The sequence below is a fragment of the Coffea arabica genome, chromosome 3e (genome assembly GCF_036785885.1).
Source record: "Coffea arabica cultivar ET-39 chromosome 3e, Coffea Arabica ET-39 HiFi, whole genome shotgun sequence".
Lineage (NCBI taxonomy): Eukaryota > Viridiplantae > Streptophyta > Magnoliopsida > Gentianales > Rubiaceae > Coffea > Coffea arabica.
In genome coordinates, this window is record NC_092315.1 from 7,027,644 (window position 1) to 7,043,201 (window position 15,558).

The 15,558-nt window shown below is 36.6% G+C and overlaps 3 protein-coding genes across 3 annotated transcripts; all 3 read right to left on the reverse strand.

The window, feature by feature from the left end:
- Positions 1-282: 282 nt before the first annotated feature.
- LOC113737097 (protein disulfide isomerase pTAC5, chloroplastic-like) lies at positions 283-4,885 on the reverse strand. The gene is made up of 7 exons (XM_027264347.2): positions 4,281-4,885; positions 3,431-3,637; positions 1,810-1,905; positions 1,594-1,731; positions 1,239-1,488; positions 626-663; positions 283-529 (listed from the first exon to the last, which is right to left on the reverse strand). Exons 1-7 carry the CDS (start codon positions 4,665-4,667, stop codon positions 428-430), a joined length of 1,218 nt encoding a protein of 405 aa, XP_027120148.1. The 5' UTR covers positions 4,668-4,885; the 3' UTR covers positions 283-427.
- A 509-nt stretch (positions 4,886-5,394) lies between these two features.
- Positions 5,395-7,952, reverse strand: LOC113737009 (uncharacterized). Its single transcript, XM_027264252.2, has 4 exons — positions 7,703-7,952; positions 7,489-7,554; positions 6,347-6,704; positions 5,395-6,242 (listed from the first exon to the last, which is right to left on the reverse strand). Exons 3-4 carry the CDS (start codon positions 6,701-6,703, stop codon positions 5,622-5,624), a joined length of 978 nt encoding a protein of 325 aa, XP_027120053.1. The 5' UTR covers position 6,704; positions 7,489-7,554; positions 7,703-7,952; the 3' UTR covers positions 5,395-5,621.
- Positions 7,953-9,012: 1,060 nt separating this feature from the next.
- LOC113736303 (uncharacterized) lies at positions 9,013-15,189 on the reverse strand. Its single transcript, XM_027263203.2, has 11 exons — positions 15,015-15,189; positions 14,830-14,919; positions 13,621-13,716; positions 13,343-13,418; positions 13,159-13,248; positions 12,986-13,074; positions 12,792-12,896; positions 12,545-12,682; positions 11,852-11,957; positions 10,378-10,589; positions 9,013-9,505 (listed from the first exon to the last, which is right to left on the reverse strand). Exons 1-11 carry the CDS (start codon positions 15,087-15,089, stop codon positions 9,437-9,439), a joined length of 1,146 nt encoding a protein of 381 aa, XP_027119004.1. The 5' UTR covers positions 15,090-15,189; the 3' UTR covers positions 9,013-9,436.
- Between the last annotated feature and the right edge of the window lie 369 nt (positions 15,190-15,558).

Below are 15,558 nucleotides of genomic sequence, written 5' to 3' on the forward strand. Positions count from 1 at the left end.
TATCCTAATCTAAAAGGAAGAGAGTCTAAAGAGGCTATGTATTAGGAGTTAGTAGGTATAAGAACCTGACTAATAAATCAAAGGGGTGCTCTGATACCTCTTTTAAATTTTTTTTGCTGCAGGTGGAGTTCGAACTCCTGACTTACAGTCCAAAGAGAGACCGCGTCCCTTTTTGATGGCCGGCTCTGTGGTTATATAATTGTATTTTGTTGAGTAAATCAATATTCATTCAAATAGATATTATATGAGATTTTTATGTGTAATTAGATAAACTAAATCATATGTGTGACGTGACAACTATTAAAGTTAATAAAGGAGACAAAGTTCATTCATAAATTGGACCTATACATCTTATAACCTAAAAATCTACAAATTCAATCGAGGCAAGAATAAGTATCTCTATGGAAAAGACGTGAAGGAGTATGGATTATGCCTCAATGACCTTTCTTCCTTCACATACATCACAAGTTGTGTGTCCTAGACCTTCACAATATGGACACTTTGCTCCTTCATCTACCCATTCCAGAAACTGCATAACAAAAAGAAAGTTAAATACTTGCTAATTAACTGATGAATAATTAATCTTGACTAAATTGTACAGAGAGATCAAATGTGTGCTGCTTACCTGTGGCTCAACGTTTGGCTCACCAGTTCCATCACATTCTGCAAAAGAAATGTACAATTTTCAAATCTGCAAAACTAATGAGATGATGCAAATCTGCAGAACTAAGGTATGTTTGTTTGCATGGAAAAATGAGGGAAAGTGAAGGAAAGCTAGTTATTTTCACCTTTATGTATGTTTGGTTAGCAGGAAAGTTCCAAAAATTTTCTTTATGAATTGATGAAAACATGACAGCGGCTCCGTTTGAATAAAAGGAAAGTTGTGTTGGAAAGTGCTGTAAAGGAAAGTAAGAAAGGAAAATGAAAATTTCCCCGTACACGCTTAGTTACAAAGGAAAATATTGAAGAAAATATGAAAAGTTAATGGCAGTTAGTAGTAACTATTGAAACTTTTGTGAGTAACCAACTTTCTTTCTTCAAAATCTTGCAAATTTTGCAGAACGTGAAGTGCAGGAAAATGCAATAAAAGTTTTCAACATTTCTGCCAACCAAACATACGTGAAGGGAAAAATTAACTCAATTTTCTTCACTTTTCCCGACAAACAAATACTACCTATGTGTACCAGAGAAGGGTGAGAGAGAGAGAGAGATGAATGGAGAGAGACAGAATAATGTACCCATGCATAACAAGCGGCCTTCTCCATGACAAGAAGGACACTTTGTCATGGTTTTACCGCTACCAATCTTGGTTTCAGGTTGTTTGTTTCTCCCTGCTAGTCTTGAAGGTTCTTCCCATCGGTTCTCTCCAAGAAGAAAAACTCGATGTTCAGACATGTTAATTCCTGTCACACCATCTTTGCCAACTACTGTTTCCTTAACTTCTGAAATTTCAGTTATTGAAGCTGTTGCAGCTCCATTTGCACCATTCTAAGAAAGAAAGTACCGAGAATATGAATTTGTGAACCATGTAATACAAAACTCAGAAGCATTAGAACCAAAGTCTTGACCATTAAAGAGAAAAGGATTATGTACCTCCTCAGGGTTAGTAGTACTCGAATCTTCTGGACCTTTTCCTCCAGTAAAGCTAGGAGTCCCCCTATTTTGCTCAATGTATAGTCTTTCAAGAAGTTCTGCTGTCATGATACCATCTTCTGGGGCACCTAAACTAGCCTGCAGGTTAGAAAAATAAGGTAACCTCCAACCCAGCTTCATGATTTTTCTGCAAGTAGAATGCAAGTCATAACTTACTTGCCAAGTTTTGACAGCACGTTCAGTCCCAGTTGAGAAGCTGGAAAATTCCATGTCTTCCTCACCAGAATAAAATCCTAGTTTTAGCAGTGCCTCCTATCAAAGAACAAGATATGGAAGAGATATTTGAAAGATGAAGGAATGCTCTAATGAACAAAGAAGCTAGAACAGAGAGGCTATTGTACAGAAAGGAAACTGATGAGCCTAAGAAAATGCCACAAAGAGAAAAGAGAGCTCTAGGGAAGTATCATATAAATCAAACCAAAATGAGCTAAACCCTTGATTGACCCTTTCTCACAGTAAAAGCTAATTACACCAAGCTCAACTAAAGCATATAACCAACATGGGCAGTTTGTTAATTTTTGATGGGACATATTTCCTCTGCCTAATTTAATTCCACAAGTATAGTGTCCTATAAAACAAGCCACTCCTCTTTTATCATTAACTATGTCTGCCTAAAAAGATAGGAACTTCTAAGTTCCCCAAGTTATTCAACTCTTCAATCCTATGACATCCCAAACGTGAAGACCTTCATTTCTCAAAGGACTCAAGAAATACAGATTACTTTCTGGATGCAGTAGAATCTTTTAGTCCTCTATTACAGCCAAAGCCCAGCATATCATCAAAATGCAATCAATCTTTTCCCCGCTAAAAGATGTGAAAAATGACATTTTAATTTTCAACCTTGGATTGCTGAAAAAGAGATCTTCATACCACATCTTAGCATCGATTGCCATTCAAATAATCTAAATGAAGTTCCACCCAAAATACAGGTTTATGACTCCTAATAATGCAGCAATCATCCTGTGCAAGAAAAGTATATAGTTTCCCTGATTATCACCTTTATATATCAAATACTTTATCATGCTAATATCCTGTAGCTAGGTTGACAACATAATTCTGGCATACTGTTTATATACGAGCAACTAGTACCACAAAAGTAATGCAGTTTCATTTTGAAGAACTTCAAAGCAATCAATTTTTGGGCTGTTGTAATCACCACCAATCTGGATAGTTCACAGAGTATTACTCTTATGAGTGTCTTTGATGATCTCTACATTGCAATTTGAACATCTCCTTCCTGTTTTTGGTGTTGAAAAAAGAAAAGTTTAGTATTTGGACAATTTACATAAAGTTTATCACCCACAGTTTCTATGTAGAGATCATTTACAGCTTAATATACGGTCTTACACACTTTTCCTCATGACCTGACTTCATTTTTTTTTGTCGGGGGGGGGGGGGTTCCTTTCTTTACCTCACTGACTTCAATTGGTTAGAAGCTACATACTTGAACAAATTTTGGGTACTTTGGCCATTCTGTTAGCCTTCAACTGCACGAAAGTTAATGAAAAGGGTAGATATGTAATCGTTGAGTGCTCTAAGGTAATAGAACTACTCTCTTGACCTTTTAAGTGGCATTCTTATGTAAAATTTTGATCAAATGTGCCAATTTGTCAATGCCATTTTACTCAGTTTTAACCAACTTTTGTTTTTGACTTCATGAATTAAACACAAAAGCAAACTGTCATGAAAGCAAAACAGCACAAAAATCCAAGCCTAAAGATATGGACCATGCCTGCTTAATTTGCAATGGAGAAATGCAATTTTTGAAAAAGCAAACCTGCATTGCTTCAACATCATCTCCTTCGGATCCCATCCTTAACGTTGCCCTCTTATTTCCATTGTTTTCCTTTTCAGGAACTTCAACAACTTCCTTCACAACCATTTCCTCCACTTTCTGTGCTGTTTCTACACCAAACGGCAGAGCACCTGCTCTGCTCTCTGGAATTTTATTGATACTCTTCCCCAAGTCCCCCTCCTTCAAGACCTGAAACAAAACTCAGAAATTTATTAGTTTAGAGCTTTTCATTTTTAGTGCAGTACAGAAGCAAGAATTATGCCTGAAAGTTAACCGTCTTCAACTCCAGAAAAGATTTATCACTTTTTTTGTTGCATAAGGAAGTTTTTAACACCTAAAATATAGTTATTTGAGCTTATAAACTACAAGAATATCCTTTAAATATCACTTTGCAGCTTCAAGTAGTGAATATTAAGCATTCTAAAGTGCACAAATGCCTTCTTTTGCAGCAGGACAAGAATTGCAACAGAGCAATAAAGCTATCACCAGTATTCACCGCTACAAAATTCTTCTCACAAAATGAAATAAAACCCAAAATTTCTTATCAAAGAACTTGAAAAATGTAAAATAGGAGCAGAAATAAATGAGCCAATAACTTCTATACAAGATATCCAAAAAAATTGCTATTATCAGGCGGTTGGATTGAGCGGAGGGAAGCTGGGACTCAACTTCTACAAGTTTCAATAGCGCAAGCAGCTCAAGATATAAATCCAAGACCCGCATTTCCTTCATAAGTCCTACTCACTATGATCAATTAATTCCCAAGAAAGAGTTATCAATTAAAATCCAATTCCAACAGTCTAAGAAATCCAAGAAAATCCCTTTTGTATACCTGCAACAACTTAGCAATGTTTGCTATAGTTTCAGAGATTGAAGTTTCTGGCACAGAATTCAGTTGTTCAAGCTCTTGTACACGAAGATTCAGCCTCTGAATTTCATTTAACAAAGCTAGCCTTTCAGCCTGCCACCGCTGCTCCTCGCGGAGCCACCTCTGCTCCTCTCTGAGCCACCTCTGCTCTTCCCTGTGCCACCTAGCCTCATCTTGAGGTCCGTAGTTTAAAGGGTTGCTGCTGTTTGAGTTGGAAGATGAAAATGTAAAGCAAATATGAGTATTCCGCGTGAGATTATACTGAAAAATACAAGAAAAAGTAGGCTGCTTGAGATATGGAAAAGATTGAGGCTGGTTGAATTTGAAACATAATGGTAGTGTAGATGACATCTCTGTTTGTGTGTAGAAGAGAGTGAGAGTGGCAAAGCAGAGTTGTTATTGGACTGGTGTATAATACGTTGGTGATAAAGAGGAAATTGGAATTATCTGTCAAGTGCTGAGGAGAAGAAAATAGAATTAAAGAATCCAAAACAGAGGGAATGGGGAGCAACAACGAGTTTTCGTTATTTCATTGCTAAGGCCAGAAATATAGATTAGATGGGCAATTTTCGTTATGATTCTTCTTATTATGTTGAAAAACTGGAGATGAAGTGAAGCATGAAATGTTAATATAAATCCATTGAACCCTCAATAGTTTTAGAAGTATGGAATGTTAAAACTGGAGATTGGATATTGCTGAAGAAACTGTCAAGTCCTAAATCCTAATAGATATAATTAGCACTTCTGAATGAAAAGGAGCTTGATTAAAAGATGGAAAAGAGGATATATGGTGCTGTTTGCCTATTAAGCAAATTGAATAGTTGAAACATTTAGGATGGGTTTAATACCCTTTGCACGCTACATGTTTGGTTCAGATTGGGAATGCTGTTCCATCTCTGTGTTTGGGTTGCCTGCACGAAGACGATTTCAGACAAAAAGTTCTAATTTTGATAACAACAATTATTGGCCGGAAACTAGCATATACAAAGCATCTGGAGGCCAAAAGAAAAGTACAAAATAACAATGAAAATAAGTCTAATATAATGCCAACAAAAGCAAAGCAATTGAAACAACAGGCTTAAAAATTGCTACGGGATTGAATAACTAATCAAAATCAGCATAATCCATACATGATTCAAATTTAATCCTACAGATTTACAATATTAATAGGTTCCTAACAGCTTGCCATATAGATTGCAACCGATCGAAGCATCAATCCTACATAGCAACCTTGCAACTATGGTTGACAAGTCTCAAGCAATCCGGCAGCAACAACCATAACGAGCAAAAAGACTGCCTGCCTCCCTAGTTACTAGAACCAGAAAGACTAGAGGTAGGATACAGAAGATAGTTCACGTATTGCCTCCTCATTTTAGGAGAAAGTTGAAAGAACACACTAAGCTTGGAAGATTCTGCACAGAGAATATTAGCTGCACCAAAAAGATCTCCAGTAGGTAAGCCAAGTTTCAAAAGCTCTTCCACCACCCGATTACTTCTATCTGCTGCTAATTGTGCACGCTGGTCCTCCTTAGCCATTGTTGTTGCTATTGTAGCCAAGTGATCCAACAGCACTTCAAATTTTCCTGTCATCATCTCAAATTGTTCTGGAACCAGTGACGGTGCTACTGATGACTTCACTTTCTTGGATTCCTTACTTATAGGAGATGTTTGTCTCTTCTGCTTCCTTAAAGTACTAGTGCTAGTTGTGTTTGCTTCTTTGTCTTGGGTAACTGAATTTGCCTCCTCATTACCTTCATCACTGAAATCCATAACATTAGCCTCTATTAATGCTGTCTCCATGTTTTGGTCAGCATCTTCAAAGCCTTCAATTTCTTCCGCTTTCACTATATCATCTCCATATACCACTTCAAGATCACGCAAGTATGGAAACTTCATATTCCAGAGCCCCTTTGCCTCTTTATGCGTCTACAACAACGAGGCATCAGAAACAAACAAATAAAAAAAAGAAAGTTTATAATATGGAATATCAAATAAAATCAAAATATGAAAAGCAAAAAACCTATAATTACCTTAACCCAATTGTCATACCACTGTCTCTCACAGCTGATCATCTTCTCAGCAGCATTCCATTTGCAACCACTTTGTCTTAACATCTTACTAATTGCATAAAATTTGCTCTTCAACCACTTCACTTTTGACTCAACATGCGGATCAACTTTCTTCGTGAAATTTGGAATCTTACTTGAAATAATATTGTGCACCTCAAACATATAGTTTTGCTTAAATCCACCATCATTTTTCCATAAAGGATCATATGACAACTCTTTTAGTGCTTCAACTAATGCTTTTACCTCTTCAGGAGTCCAAAAGCATTTATTCTTGCCACGCCCACGCGGTGGTTCATAAGTGGACTCACCATTCTTCATCCTGTAAGCAATGTTCAAGTGGGTAACATTGTTTATTAAAAATTTTTAAAAAAATGTTAGTCTGATATCATGCCGAAACAATGTGTTCGCCAGTAAGAAATGAACCAAAACCAAAGTACTGGGAAACCACTGCATGTAATAATTGAAAGGACAAAACTGATACCAAGCATGCATCCACATATGAAATACATCACAGAAATGATGACTACCCCCTAGTTGCAGGTACATGATCACTATCCCACCAGACAAAACATATAATAATTGCCGGCATGGTGCACAAACACCTAATCGGTTAGTTGCACCATTCAATCTTGAAAAAGGCTTAAGTATCACAATTTCGAGTACGGTAGCAGCCACTGATTAAGGCCATACTATTGCACACTGAAAACATGACAGGGATATTGCACAGTCGCCCTCATCTCCTATTTTTGATGGGAAGAAATGAACTATAGGAAGAACAAGTGGGAAGGATACTACAAGGAGGAAGCATGTGTGCTATCACGGATGCCGAATTCGGCACTTTACATGTACTCTTCTACTTAAAACTGTCTTATTAAACCTCTTATTACTGGCATATTTCAAGAATAAGCGATTCAATTAGCACTACAGAAATAAAACAGAGGACTAAAACAAGGAGAAACTGGAAAAAGGAGACGCCATTAATGGAAAAAGAATAACTTTTCAGCCAGATAACGAACAGAAGCCCCATAAGAAAACAAAAAAACAAATTCTCATAATTTTTTGTGCCAAAATTAAAAAGAAAAAAAGGGTTCTTATAGTCTTACCTGACTGGCAGGGAGAATTAGTGGGCCACTTCAACCAGTGATTCCGCTCCCGCTAATTTTTCAACCCTGCAAGAAAAGCAGAAAACCAGTATCAGCTATTTTTCCAAAAAATTAAGACGAAAAAGGGAAAAACTCTAAAGATAAAAAGAAAGAAGGAAAAGGGTATCAAGATGCAATGCCAAAAACTAGGAGGAGTAGGCGACGGTGAACTTACCGGCGGGAGAGACGTTTCCGGCCAAGAGAGGGTGAGGCTTTCGTGTCGAAACCCTCGGAGTGAAATTGGGGAATGAAATTGAAACCCTTGTTTAGAATTTGAGGTGTTTCATTCCTTTACGTTCATTCCGATGCAGATCTACCAAACAACAATATCGGGAAATATTATTGATTCCCATTCCTGCCCTTGCTCATTCCTCCCCCCGCCACCCCAACGCTTCCGGTTCTGGTCCCCGAATTAAACGTTTGGAAAAATTTTCAAGATTTATCAACCATATAAGGAAAATCTTTCAGTAGTAGAAGTATCGTGTATTTTTGTCGAAGTATTATTTTGCTCCCATATGTAGTATGGATGTTAAAAAAATGTATGATTAATCATTCTTACATCCCCAGCGTATACACTAATAAATTTAGATGAATGTTACATTATTGCAATTTGAATTTGAACATCTAATCTTGCAAAATGGATGTACATTTAAACCTGATAGTGTATATACCATCGGTACATAAAAAAATTTATTCTAAAAAATATAGTTGGAGTTACAAAATTATTCTTATGCTTTATAAAAGTTGTAGAAAATAGAAAGAGGTGGCAATTCTAATTACTACATTTTAATCTTTTATAGTAAATTAATAAAAATTTAGGAGTAAATCGACAGTAAATGAAAGATCTCTCTTTCTCTCTCCCTCCCTCTCTCTCCAGAAGGGGGGAAAAATCTCTTCTATTGTGTAAGACCAAATTTGTGTAATGAATAACATTTCTTAATTGCAATCTTTGCAGAATCAGCTGTTGTTATCTAACATAACCTTTAGATGAATTTCTTTCTACTTATTTATTAATTCTTTTTTTTTTGGATCATCTGAATTCCATTCTAGAACTTATCAAGAAAAGAAAAGTTTCCATAAGACATTCAATCTCAAGGGGAAAAAATAAAAGCAACAAGATTTAAAAGAAGAAAGAATATAGTAGAAGGGAAATAGAGTACATCGATTATGAACTGCCATATCTTTTAGGGGTTATCTATTTTTAAATGTCAGATGAGATCTTGCTGGATGCCAATTGTAAAGCTAAGGCTCTGTTTGGATAAAATGACCCAAGTCTCCCAACAGTCCACAAATGCGTTATTCTTAGTTTTCAGAGCCGCATTGAATTATTTCAACTTCTTCCAGCTCTTTAACCAGGCATGTCATACTTATTCCCTGCTTCATCCTTCCTGTCATTTGCTTCTAAAACTTGCACGGTGGACGTCTATATATAAAAATAACTTGCACAGCAAGAAGCGAATAATTGCTGTAAAAACACGAGTGAGATGCTCAAACTAATCTTATTAATGAAGAAAAATAATTTAAACCTCTCTTTCTTCTCATTATTAAGACTTAAGATCATTTAGGACATATACCAAAATACTGATAAACTACAAAATACAAACAACAGTATCATCTCCAATTTTTTGCTTCACCAAATCCTACAGCCAGCATCTCTACATTATAAGCCATGAGGCAGTGGTATATATTTGAACGTCCACTCATCCACCAAATAATGCCACAAAAATCAATAGGCAAGAAACTCCTCGGAACATGAAGCAACTACCAACTTCTGTGTAAATATTGCAAGTGCAGAGTGACAGAGGACAGATCATTTACATCACATGATTTCATCTCTTCAGCACAAAGTTCAGTTGCAACCTGGATTGCCTTGCAGTTCAATGACACTATAAACAGCAGCTTTATAATCTTAGTCAAGCTTGACATTAGAATACAATAGGGTGTCCCTGGTGAGTGGCATGTAGAGAAGAAAATAAACCTGCATCAAATGAAAATGACTGTTAAATCACTTAGATGGATGATCTGTGATGCACGCATGACTTTCAGTTTCTGACATAGTTCTCTAAAATGAGGTGAAAATCAGAAAGTATACCAATATTAGCACAGATTAATGGTTTAGAAGCAGTACTACCTGCTATCATTTTGTTTGGACAGAGGGTGAGGAAAGGTTAAGGGTCAGTTAAAATCGGTTGTATAGTATGGTGTGCACCAAATCTTAAGTATCTTGGATATCTGCTACGATGAAAAGAAAATTTTGTGCTTTGACGACCGACAAAACCAAAGTACCAACAAAACTTGATTAGATACTTGACCAAGAATGGAATATAGGTAGCTCGACACAAAACCCAATCTGCATGTGTGCATGTTACGTGGGTTTACATATGCATGTGTCAACATGAAATAAAAGGAATGACATGATTAACATGGTTCCTACTAAAGGATGGAATATAGAAATTAAAAAGAATTATCTGCTATGAAGATTTGGTAAGACGGTTAAGTGTTTACTCTCAAACCGAGACCATTTAAACCATAATAAAGCTAAAGGCACACTCATCACTTAGGATGGCTAGCTCAGTTCTGAAATGAATTTGAACTCAGATGTAGCAAGAGCCAGGTAAAACCTTATCAGGGTCATATATAAGATGGGCCATAACAAAATGGACCAGACAGATATACTTGGGAGTCCATTATGTAAATCACAACCTTATCAAACCAGAACAAATAGCATGATTGTAGGAAAAGGACATTGATGGGGAAAACAATCGCGATTGCATTAGAGTGCACAAACAGAGGATTAACACAGAGAGAGTTGCAATTATCAGTAAAACCACTTGCAGATGATATACTTACTCCTAAGAGAGTTGCAATTATTAGCAAGATTCCTGTTATCCATGCAATGGTCCTCCTAACCAGCACTATTTCGGAAACCAGAGTTGAATTAGTTGGAGTTTTTGTTTCCTCCAGCCAACGTGGAGATGCCCGAGAAGCAATCTCAACATTCAGTAGTTTCTTTGACTCTGAAGCAGGTGCTTCACCATGGATGATCACTCCAACAATTTGACCTGCGAATTGACACATAATATTGATTTTCTGGGGCAAGAATGAGTGGTTTTGAGATAGAAAACACATGTGACCAGTGTTATCATAATTAGACAAGAATATTTACTGGCTCGCAGATATTCAAATAGAATATGTTGGCCTCCCAATTTCCTCCAATTAGTTCATTTTGCCTATGAATTTACTACACAATGCTTTTCTTTTTCATTATTCTATGTCCTGTTTAGCCGATGAGCAAGGGGTATGTAGAATGCTTGGTTCTGCAATAAGTCATACGCAAAGAAGATAATTGTCTCAGCCATGAAAAAGTTTGCACGGAAAAAGATCTGCCGAATGGACACAACATAACTATATTAACCCGACGTCTTCCCGTCATGGAAATTATGCAAAGGTTTCTTGGAACTAAGTAAAATATCTCACATTAAATTGAAGAATAGAGATGGTTGAAGTATTTCCTTAGAGAACACTACGCTTTAACTGAAATAGAAGCAAAGTTTACATTTATGCCAAAGAATTAAGTCAGGTGGGCAACTCGGCTGGGCAAAAATGATTAGAAAATTACACAATAAGCAAATATACAATGACAATTTTCAAAACATACATCAGTCAGAAGTCTATACATATAAAATTCCAAAAAAGGAGAATATACATTCAGATCATACCATATTGACTACCTAGAGTAACTTATATTGACTCAAGTAGTGTTTGCTTCCGTGAAAATGTATTCAAGTTCAAATTTTAATTTCAAAATATGAGAATGCCACAAGACTTAGAACACTGTTGTTATGAATCACTGCAAATGAGAATTAAAATTTCAAAGATTTCTCATAATTCTTTTCTTAAGGGAGAAATACTTAATACAGAATCTTCCAAGTTAAACGTTTTCTTTGGCAGGGTGGTAACCAGCTTCCTTCATTTTCATAATTGTGTTTGAGTTAGATAAGGCAGAATCACAATGGATTGGAATGAGTCCCAAAACCACCAACTGGTGGCAGTGTTGCTGGTTGCAGGCTGTGGAAACTGATCGTAGGCAAGGTCAAATTCTAGTTTCAGTTTATAAGGTAGACTGTGGAATGGAAAAATCAAGAGGTGCAGCAACTTATAATTTGTTAAGAGTTCCAAGCGATTAAATAAGAAATGCGGGCCATTATTTCCAAACTATAAACTCCCAATCCTAAGAAATAAAAAGACAATTATCTAAGTGGAGAAGGTCGAAGTAGAGCGATGAAATAAGTGTATAAGTGCTACAATAAGAAAGTTGTATGACCTTTATATCTCGCTTCTAGGTAATCAAAGATCTTTGGAATGGAAAGAGCAAATAATTCCACTCCTTGCTGCACAACACTATCAGTTCCATAGTGCTCTTGCAAAACCTGAAATCAGAGAGTTTAGAGAAATAAATACATGGACAAGCACAGCTTTAATATAAGTTAGTTTTTTCATCCTCCCCTTTTTTCTTTCTCACTCTTCCAGTCAATAATAAACTAGATCAACATCCAGAGGAAAGAGAAAGATTTTTCAAGAAGTTTGACAATCACTCTCAAAAAGGAAGAAAGTGTCTGCAGGATGCCATAAGACAATAAATGACTACTGAATTAAGTTCAATCCTGAAAAACGCATAACCCAAACTACTACTGATCAACAATGAACACATAGAAAAGTGTTGAACAGTTAGGAACTCAATACAATATTCCTTCTTTACCGAAAGCAATGACCAACCATCAGGAAAGAATGGTCCAAACAGTAACCTTAAACGATAAATTCAAGTATCTGCATTTACTCATCTCCATAGATTTGGGAATCTCAAATTGTCGGGAAAAGATAGGACAAAGGTAGAAAAGAGCTAATAATGAAAACCTGAAGACTGCACAGTTCTACAGCATCAAATGTCTCTTCTTTTAAAGAGAAAAGGGGCTATCTTAACTGAAAAGTGGGAGGGAAGATGAAATGGATTTTTCACCTTAATACCATCAAATGATCCAGTAATTAACTCAGCATGCTTCTGTCCACTTCCAGACAAATCTTCAAGAATCACCAATGCCCTTTCAACTTTGCGGAGGAGAGCTACAAGACTGATTATAAATTCCATTTCTGCTTTCTGTACATTTCAAACACAGAAATGCTGTAGCACTTTCATAAACGAGAAACAGCTCATTGAATTGTTATAATATTGAGAGAGTAAAAAACTTTAGAATCTGGGAAAGGACCTTTGACAAATCAAGTCTGACATTGGCATCACCAGCTGATGGGACTGTCAACTCTCCAGTGAGTGGCAAGTCATTGGAAGCATATGAACCACCCAAGAAGGTTGCCTGCAGAATAAAGCATCATGTGAATTACTCTAAATTCTGGACAAATAGGTAATAACTAATCATAAAGAGCCAAAAGTGTTCAAACTAACAAATTCAAGAAGTTCGTTATCTGAGGACAGAGCATCAGAATCAAAACCAGGGAGATCATTCAAAGAGATGACCGATACTTCATCCTCATCTGCAAGACCATTAAGGTACTACCATTACACAATGAATCCACAAGAAAAAACCTCATACAGATTTACCAAAAAAATTCAATTACCTGGAAGTTGGATGTGAGCCTTACTTTCTCCAACCAAAACCTTGCTCTTGAGAGCACCACCAAATTTTCCTGTACCTACAAGCTGTGAATCTGCAAGTAATAGATCATGTACTTAAAAACAATTTTGTATGTTAATATGTTAAAATATCAACTTTTCAAGCAATTACAGCTCAACTGCACGCACCTTTTATTCCTGTAACTTCTAGAGCAAAGACAGCATGAGGCCTATCAAATGGATTAGGAGCAAGCACCTTATTGAGCTGCAAAACAATGGTTCTTCTTATGTTGAAAAACAGTTTCTATAGCAAAAGTAACAGACACAGTGGTGCCTATCCACCAAAAAAGAATTGAGGAAATTGGAAAAGGAAAGATCCACATGGAGCATTCTAGTTATTTTCCTTTTTTATGTTACATGGATGCCCGACAGAGGCCTCACTGGACGCTCATTATGTGATGTCATACCTTAGAAGAACTAGCCGCTGAAATTGTGGAAGGGGGAGCATAGCCAAGCAACACTGATACTGAAGCACTGACTTCTGCCAGTGAAATTGAATCAGTCTGCAAAATTCAAATTTATAAGCTGTCAATGTTGTACTAATAAACGTAGTCCCTGACACAGAGCTGGTACATATCCAAACAAATAACCAAGCAGACAGGAACAACATACTTCACGATGCCCCTCACATACAGCTGGCATGATTTTCCAATATATAATGAAGCAGACAGAAAAATATACTTCACAATGCCTACATATGAAAAAACAAAAATGACTGCAAAATAATGAAAAGAATGTCATCAAATGTGTGAAAAAACACTTAATGATAGAAGAAATGTTTGGAAACAAGGTTATTCACTCGCTAGTCTTATTTAATACTGCTCATTCAGGACATTTGATCATAAAATTCTGATAAACAAAAAATGCCAAAAACCAAAAGTTCCCCCGCATGCAGCAATTTGGTAGACAAGAGTCCAAGTAATGAGAGAGAAAAAGAGACAAGAATGGAACAAAAATGTTGATAGTGCACACAGTGTCTAACAATAGGAATAATGTTAAATTATTTCATGAACTTTTGAAATTTGTCATATGACATTTCTAGCAGCTTTTCATGTCTTCACATCATAAGGTAAAGATATAGTGTTTGCTTAGCAGTATGATTCTACCCTTCTATAGTTTGTACGTTCTGTTTTTTGAAAAGCACAGATAAGAGAATCATTTGCCTGTGTAGGGTAGAAAACAGAATATAATAAACCAAATGACATTGCTCTTTACCTCAGTTACTAAATGACATTGCTCTTATGTTGAAAAACATATTCTGTACCAAATGACAATAGTTCAACTTATTCTACCCTTCTTTAATAAACATCATCAGCCTAAACACCAGAAAAATCATCACCAGCCACCCAATTCCGCCTACTCTGGTAAGATTTGCAGCACGCAATCAGTGGCAACACTTTTACCCCACTAACTACTATGCTCCAGAAATGTAATCCTCTATTATGTTCCCAAGACACTCAAATTTATCAATTCTACGCACTACATCCATATAAATTTGCTAACATAATAGTAAAATATGCAAAATCTACTCTCTTTTTAAAAGAAGCAAAAAAAGTACAGGAAGCAAATCCACTCCCAGACGAAAAATTGATCAAGAATTACGACTAGTGATTTACCTCAGTTAAAGCGTTCGGGTCGGAAGGTGAACGAAGGTATTGATGAACAGGACTATCCAAGAAGACAACTGATGCGGCTTCAGTAGTGATCTGCACCACAATTTCCAAAAAAACAAAGAATAAATCCCGCAATTAGATGTAATTGCAGAGAGGAGGGGGAGGGAGGATGATAACAAGGTACGAACCAGAGATTGCAGAGAGAATAAAGCGAGAATTAATGTAAATAACAGAGCAGCGATTGTAGGACTCCGTGGATCCATCGCCGGAAGAGGAATTGGGGATTCAGTCTTGATATCGGAGAGGAAGAAGAAGATTCTCAAGACCGGGAAGATGGAGAACAGGGAAAAGGGAAGGAAATAGAGATTCAGCCTGGCTAACGACGTCGTTTGGATACGATGTGCTTCGGCCTAGTTTTCTTTGGGCCTCCATAATTAAGCAAAAGAGCTGACGGCCCGGAGACCTAAATGAGAACAGTCGTGCTTCAATTATTTGGGCCGCCAGGAAAGGTTGATAAAATGACGTTAATGGGCTTATCCTCATTGGTGGAAAGGCCTATCGATCACGACATCCTGATTCAGTAAGTCCATATACTTTTTCCCATTTTGTTCCCTGCAAAGCAATTTCATTAGGGTGTACTGTACACAAAGAAATCTATTCAATTGATGAAGGAAAAGTCAAAGGAGTAAAGTACACACATTTGATAGCTTAATTATTGAAAATTGTGAATAA